This window comes from Priapulus caudatus, unplaced genomic scaffold, assembly GCF_000485595.1.
Source record: "Priapulus caudatus unplaced genomic scaffold, Priapulus_caudatus-5.0.1 Scaffold2137, whole genome shotgun sequence".
Taxonomy (NCBI): domain Eukaryota; kingdom Metazoa; phylum Priapulida; class Priapulimorpha; order Priapulimorphida; family Priapulidae; genus Priapulus; species Priapulus caudatus.
Genome location: NW_014579198.1, coordinates 23,383 through 31,536, shown reverse-complemented (window position 1 = coordinate 31,536; position 8,154 = coordinate 23,383). Strand labels below are relative to the sequence as shown.

The following is an 8,154-nucleotide window of genomic DNA, read 5'->3' as shown; positions in this document are numbered from 1 at the left end:
CATTTACAGGTAATTATCGGCAATACAAGACGAAAGAGAGTATAGTGAAACATTGGTAGTAAATACATTTCGTGTTTATTCAGCATTGCTTTTTTTTTAAATGCTCCAAATGTCTGTGGTCCGCCTGGTCCATCGTCACTTTACCTTGTGTTGGGATCACGCTAGGCAGCCTAAAAAAGCTGTGTGGCTCTCTCTGATACCGATTGCTGCAGTTGACAACACGTACCGCAGGAGAGCGGCGTTGTGATGGATTTGCCTAATAGGCGAATAAAATGAGCAGAGGTGCGTTGCTCAATGTACTTGTATACCATGCCTTAACTGGTTTCTGGAACCCTAATGGCCGGCGGCGTTGCATTATGGGTAATATGAAAAATCGCGGAACCCTCTATACTAGTTGTTTTAGTCATATTCTAGCTAGAAAAAGCGTCGCGCATCTTGTGCGGCTAGATTGATGTTATAGGGAGAATAGTAAACGTGTTTTAGGTCGGCCGTTTTTAGGGTCATTATGAAATGGGGGTAGGATGCAGTCTGTGAGAACGGTTTCATGTGCGTGCAGGATGTGGTATGAGTTTTGGGGAAAATATAGAGAAGAGAGATGTAAGAAGGGGGATTCGGGTGTTGGTCGCGAGAGTACGCGACCGCGAGTGTGCGCGGGTCTTTGTCTGTGTGTAAGGAGATGTGATGTGTGCCAGTTATTAAAGGTTATACAGTTTACCACACAAGATCTGGATTTGGATCTACTTCATCATTTCTACATGAACGCTCATTCCTGTTTACATGTGTGTGTGTGTGTGTGTGCGTGCGTGCGTGCTTGCTTGCGTGCGTGCGTGGGTGCGTGTGTGTGTGTTTGTGTGCGTGCGTGCGAGTGTGTGTGTGTGTGTGTGTGTGTGTGTGTGTGTGTGTGTGTGTGTGTGTGTGTGTGTGTGTGTGATAGGTTGATAGGTGATAGAGGCGTGACATTGTAAAAAAATACAATTTGTTCGCATATCATGTGCGTTCAGACGCCATTAGTTTGTCATGCATGTCAGGCTTGTCATATGTCATATGGAGGAAAACATTTATGAGTCATTTAATGCTCTCAGTCGATTAGCTACGTGTTTGTGTATGTACAACAGCATAGTCACTGAGCTATGCATCTATTATTATTTCATTCTGAACTATAAGGGAGTAGGCATCTAGCTAGTTATCGAGTCTGCAAGAAAATCCTTCTAAAATATGTTTAGGCAATTCGTACTATCGAAGAACAGAACATTTACCCGCATTGAAAAGTAGCAAGTTTCACTAGTTTTTATAAACAGTATAATGCGCATCGTCGACATCAGCTTAAAAAATTTACTACTGACATCTACAAAATCGCTCACGCGGCAGGCGCCTTCTTTATACGGTTACCGCGAGATAAATAATGCAATATAGCACATAAAACAGAAAGTTCGTGCAGACTGTTGAGACAAATTTAATCGCTGTAAAGATAGGCGGTAGTCTCTATAGTTTGCTTACAGACACCACATCTGTGCAGACAAATTTATTCGCATTTTTTTCAAAAAGTGCTTTGTAGTTTTGGTGTTTTAGAATATTTACACAAGCCATATTAATGTACAGACGTACCTATATATGTTCTCTCTATATACTGATGAAGAAGAAGACAGACCAGTGGGCAATTAAATCTTTGACTAAACAAAAAAATCAATGCAATGTTATCGATATAATCATTAGAAAATAACCGTTACTAAGTGTTACTAAGTGTTACTAAGTACTACAGTGTTATCGATATAATCATAAGAAAATAACCTATACTTTTTCTCAAGTACTTTGTTACATAGAAATTATGTATTCTCTAAAATGAAACAACGACGTTCCTATCAATTGCTATAGGTTGGATGCCACAGAGGGTTTCTGCCCTGTCTCGGCATGCGATGCGTCTACGAGCCTCCAGCACATGATTTTTGGGTGCCAATATCTATTAAAGATGCTTAGCGTCGCTGTTTGTGCTAAAAATAGTCGGATCTGCTGCGGGGCGCGGAAACATGAGATGCTGCATGGAAGCCTACTGTATAGTATTGTTTGAACATGTGTGCCTCAGCATGTAGCACGTCGCTGAGAATATGCTCATTCTGTGCAAGTGACGAAAATCCCAATTACGTTTACGCGTTTATCCTGCTCTATAGTATTATACTATGTATGACAATATATAACACCATTTTTGTTGACTACCAAGAAGCTAAAAATCTAGTATGACAAATCATATGTTCACGTAATTGCCATTGCAAATAAAGAATGTACATCATGAGTATTTCATGGTGCAGCAACTGTTCATGGTTCATTTGAGTCGATAAAACCGGTAAAAATAGGTGAAAAACAATTAAGTAGTATTAAAATTATTAAATAGTTAAATAGGTAGAAAATAAATGTCCAAACGACAAACTTCTTAAAAGATTAAAGAGAAACTGAACGACTTGATACAATTGTACAAAACGCTCGTATACGATGTTTGCTTTGTTGAGATAATGTTTAACTGCATTAACCACTCGTTTTAGGGTTCACTTCGTGGGATGAAGAAAGATCGGGGCTAGATATCAACAATGAGCTACAAAATTTTGCTGCGCATGCTGATACTGGAGAAGCAAGAGAAAATGGTGGGCAAACTGAAATTCAAACTATAAGTTTAATTATTAATAGAAAATTTCAACACTTATGGCATAATGTTAATGAAGAAGCTAATACTACATTTAATAATACATGTAATAATATTTACTGCCTGATACAACGGATTGATCGAGGTAATTAATTACCAAATTACCCGAGAGAAGGACGACAAATACTCGATACTATGATATCAATAACAACTCATCTCTTGCTCGGTTTACAGGTGAACGCGTTGTCCTACATGAATCTGACGGCCTCAAGATGGAGGTGGTCATCAACGGATGCGTCAACACAACGAAGGACGCTATACGAACATGTCTAATATCAGGAGCCGCTTACAAGTACATAAACTACGCCGGACCACTGTTTCAAGGCTCGGGAGCTTGGATTCTGGCCGACGGTGTCTTTGGTTTTGCCGACTTAGTTCATCTGTTCGCGGGAAACGACGTGCGCAAAGCGGCAGACGCGCGTCCTAACACAGAGCTTCATATCAGGTCGGTGCCTGAAGGTGACTGGGTATCTAGATCAGTTACAAAATCCGAGCTCGATGTGTCGTTCAACGTTTTTATCAATGAGGATCACGTCAAATTATCTAATCAGATCGGCATTGAAGACTTCACATCCCACATCGGTTACTTTATAGAAGCAGAGCCGCTTGAAGATGTAATGGAGACAACGGTGATAACGGGCAATATTCGCTTTTCTCGCCCGACGATTTACGTGTTTCCCGCCGGTGTAGGAGATTCGGCGTTGTTCGGCGTGAGTGGCTTCAATATGCTAGTCAATGGTGGTTACAGTCGACGTCCCTGCTTCTGGGAGTTCTGCAAGCACTTAGAAAGAATCGATGTAGTTCTTCAGACTCACGCCGGCTCTGATAATCTTCACGGCCTAAGCTCTGTGCTGCAGAGAAAGGTAACTGAAGACATCTGTCCGAATATAGGACACGTGTATGCCAACATGGGTGAGATAACGACAGCAACGAGCACGTGCTACAGCGAGTTAATAGTTAGCCTTACCTGCGAGTTAAATAACGTGGCTGATCGATGGGAAATGTTAGGTCTGGTACCAACTCCGTGTTTTGGATCGTTTCCACAGCAGCCCATAAACCTCTACCACAAAGTGGGTTATGGGACGCTAGACATGTATGTACTGAATCCCGTAAAAGATAGCACCGAGATTAAGGATTTCATGCAGCAATGGCAGAAAAATGTAAAAACCTTCAAAAGCATTGAAAACATACCTCTGCTAGATTTCGTATCTATCTGCGCCCTACTTGTTTGGTATCCCGCAGCAGAGGAAGATGACATTATCAAAATACTATTTACTGGCAATGCCCCGCAATCGAAGGTGCTGGGAGGCCTTGATAGATTGAAAGATCTTCGATGTTTGCAATATAGTCAGTGCTCATCAGAATCACTTAAATCAAAATCAAAACTGCAAGCAAAACCAGAGTTAAAAATATCACCTGTAAAGCAGCCTGCTTCAACTATTCGCAGCGCAGGTGCCGCCAAATCGGTCACATCGACAAACCCCAATATCAAACATAATGACACAGCTAACACTACAAAGCCTAGTTTACGGACAAGTGTGATACAAACACCAGTGGATAATATCCGAAAAATGCCAAAGACTAACGACACATCCTCAGAACCAAAAAGCAAAAATGATGCGAAGCTACCGGAGCCTCCAGTCGTTCACAGCACACCAAAGTCGACCGTCTCAGCTCCACAAGATTTAGCTCTTTCCGCGGCAGACGACATTGTTGCCGGCGAAGAGCAATCCTCGTCTGAGGACGAGATTTCTAGCATAGATTTTACAAAGCCTCCAGGCGTACTGCATCAGCACACAGAGGTCACGGATACTTGTCCCGCTTCTTTCGAGGATCAACAGCTGGTTGAGGATGAAGATCACTTGCCTGCACTTTTACTGACGGGCAGTGAGGGAAATAATACGCCCATGCTTCAACAAGAGCTTGCAACACCGGAAGTAAACATCGATGCCTTTGATGATAGCCAATTTCCTACCACCGACAAAGAATGTGGATTGGATTCCGATTCCGAGCTAAGTTATCGTTCGATGGTTATCGATGGAAATAAAACCTGCGAAGTTACTCAATCAACTATTTTAAGTGACCAGAGTCACACAGGCGTTATCGAAGAGGATGTGGCAATTGAAGGAATCTTGCAAAGCGAAATTGTTAGCTCGAGCCCGGAGTTGCCTCAACAGACAATGTATGAGAGTCACGGCATAACAGAAGCCGCAGAAGGTGAAGCTAAGCACATGCATTTATACCAACAGTTAAATAGTGATATGGTATCAGATATTAAGCGGAGTTCTGGCGAAACAAATCTGGTTGTTGACCTAGACGCAATTCCATGTCACAGCTCGGACATGTCTGCAACGGGCGACGTCTGTGTTGGGTCTAATAGCCAGGGAACTGACCAACCGCACGAAAAATCCTTAACTGCAACTGGAATAACAGAAATCCATGCAGAACATGAGGTTATTGACACTCAGGTTATGGCTAAAAACAATAACATGGGTGGTAATATAGGGAATGCGGTATCCAGCGAAATTGCGAGTTCCCATGAGGAGGTAACCACAACTACAGGAATAGTACCCACAGAAGAAGATAGTGAAAGTATATTAGAAAGCCAGTTAAAGCTTGATGAATGTTCGCCGGAAGCTGGAGGAAATGCGGGTAATGTAAAATGCAATGAAGCAACCGTAACCGAATCACCAATATCAACTGATTGCCACGAAATACACGAGAGTCCACTGGAGCGTGCGCGAAAAGAAGTTGAGAGTGCTGGGATTTCGATGGAAGAACCACTCGTTTTCCCCCCTGATTCACAGTGCAGTCATGAACTGCTAAGCCCTATTGAGGAAGAACAGGAGCTTATTAACTCAGGAATGATGGACTCAGCTGCAAAAGATGTGACAATCGATGAATGCATTTCTCCGCATGTTGAAACACCTATTGCCAACCTGCAGCCTTTGGCAAGCATATCCAATATAGCAGGCGAAAGCACATGGCCAGAAGACAAATTACCTACGACAAGTCCCATAGATACAGGAGATGCAAACATTGATTGTCAGGCAGTGATGGAACAGGATTCTCATCACCCATCGACGAGCGACGACAACATCCCAGGTAGCATTTCAACTAAAGATCCTGTTGGTGATCGGTACACAGGGGAACTCATAGCACAAAGCGAGGAACCTATAGAAGGATTGCAGTCAACTGAGTTCTCAGATATATCAGAAATGAAGGAGAAAGAATTTACGCCAATACTCGGAGATGCGTCTCATTCAGTTGAACAAGTCGCAGCCGACTTCGCTATAGGAATCACTGATTCAAGTACCAATCGCAATGCCGAAAAGCAAGGGATGTCTCTTACACCAGATCTGTTAGATGGGCCGGAGCAGATAGACGACATCACTGATGTAAGCAAAGATGCTGCTGGATCGGACGTGGCACTGCTAAACAACTCGCTAAAAGCACCACTCAATGAATTGGATGCTCAACAACACTCGGATAACAGTTCTATAAACGCGGCTAGCAGTAATACTGCTTCAGAGACGGATCATCGACTCGCTGCAATGGACGACCAGCCATCCCATTCTGAATTATTTGATAATGTTATATTAGGAGCCGACGATACAAGTGTTTTCCAAAGCCATCCAACGCACACCCTGGCCCAAGCCGCTCTGCCAGATTATGAAATGCGCGAGTATACATCACCGTCAAACGTGATGGAAGCGCAACCGACACTAAACCCGAATGCTGATACGTTCGTCCCACCTTGCAGATCTACACCTACTGATATCCAGACATGCAACGAACAGGAATCATCACCTATGTTGCAGCAAAGGTTAAACCCGGAGGCGGACCCATTCCTACTACCTATGTTCGACTCTACGAATAGTGCTTTTGACCCTCATGCCAGTCTCAATCCTTTTGCTTCGGCATTCATTCCAACTCAATCACCACCAACTTCGGACACCCAAGAATACAAACCACGATCAAGTCAGAGCCAGATCCCAGAAAATATAGAAAGCACTGAGCTTGGCGCCCTGGATGACCCAACCTCAGATTGGGAACCAATGGGTCTTCCTACTCCTCCTCCAACAACAACAACAAAAACGACAAGTAGGCAACCTAATACAAAGAATACTGAACAGAAAACAGGTTTGAGGGCGTCGTCATCAGCTACGAAAGCGAAAACTCAAGTTAAACTTACAGAACGATCTGTGGAAGCCGGCCACAAAACCAACGTCACAGCTGATCGTAAACGAAGCGGAGTTTCGAAACCAGAAGCAAGAATTCCCCAAACCGCAGAACAATCAAAGTTGGCTGTGAAACCAGGCTTAAAGGCGACTGCATCAGTCGATAGCACTCGTGCGCAGGTCAGACAAACAGCATCAAAACCCATTACAACCTTAAAAAAAGAACAAGTTCCGAAGGCACTTGCAGCAAAACGACCAATTGGACAAGCAATCGCAACCACGCCTCTGAAAACTAAACCAGTTAGTGCCGTTGTTCCCGTGTATCTAAATTTAGCCTACATACCGGCGCATGGAAAGCAGCGGTATGTTGATATTGGATTTTTCAAAACAGTGCGCGCCAGATATTATGTTTACAGCACTCGCAATCCTTCTCTTCATATCTTCAATACCCTGCTCGAGGCGAAAAATACGTGGGACGACAAGGGCATGCTCACCACAGTTATTCCAACATACGATGATAATGATGAATTGGTTCATTGGGTGGCACTGCATAAAGAGGAATTAGCCCAGTTGAACATTGAAATTGCGCCGGCTGCTTTCAGGTGCTCAGTAAATCTACAAGACCACGAATCTTGCTGCGCTGCCTATAGGCTAGAATTCTAATAATCACTTTGTAACTGAATTGAGATATTACTGTTAATAATCAATGAACGCATAAAAATGTCCATGATTGGTATGAGAAGTTTAGCACCATTACTCTGCTATAGTCAATTAAAAAATATCTCATAAATCCAATTAAATCCCATTGTTAACTTTAGGGAGCTCTCACTGTTAGGCTGTATTACGCATTACAAGTATTGTAACATTTTTTTCATATTAAAATGTCACAGCTTGAATTTACATATATTAGATAGTATATGATATCCCTGTCATATTACTGCTGCTACTACTAGTACTACTACTACTACTACTACTACTACTACTACTACTACTACTACTACTACTACTACTACTACTACTACTACTACTATTACTACACCGATGTATAGTATTAGAAAAAGAATAATACTATAATTATGCCTGAACGACAGCGAAATCAAACATCGAAATGTATGATGATTAAGCGAAAATTGAATGTGTATAGCTTGTATTTATTTCGCTCGTATGGTAATTTATTCATAAACATATTTAAAATGTTAAAAGCCGCATCTGTTCGACTTGGATACAGGGACTACGTTACGCTTAGACGCTATAGATTCAAATGTAGACGGTTTATATATA

General features: G+C 42.4%; 1 protein-coding gene across 1 annotated transcript in view; it reads left to right on the top strand.

Annotated features, from left to right (window-relative positions):
• Positions 1 to 7,844, top strand: part of LOC106818287 (microtubule-associated protein 1B-like) — an 8,437-nt gene extending 593 nt beyond the window's left edge. The window contains exons 2-3 of the mRNA XM_014823009.1: positions 2,535 to 2,633; positions 2,867 to 7,844. Coding sequence (XP_014678495.1) covers positions 2,535 to 2,633; positions 2,867 to 7,536 — 4,769 coding nt within the window. The 3' untranslated portion in view covers positions 7,537 to 7,844. The remainder of the gene's footprint in view (positions 1 to 2,534; positions 2,634 to 2,866) is intronic.
• The last annotated feature ends 310 nt before the right edge of the window (positions 7,845 to 8,154 follow it).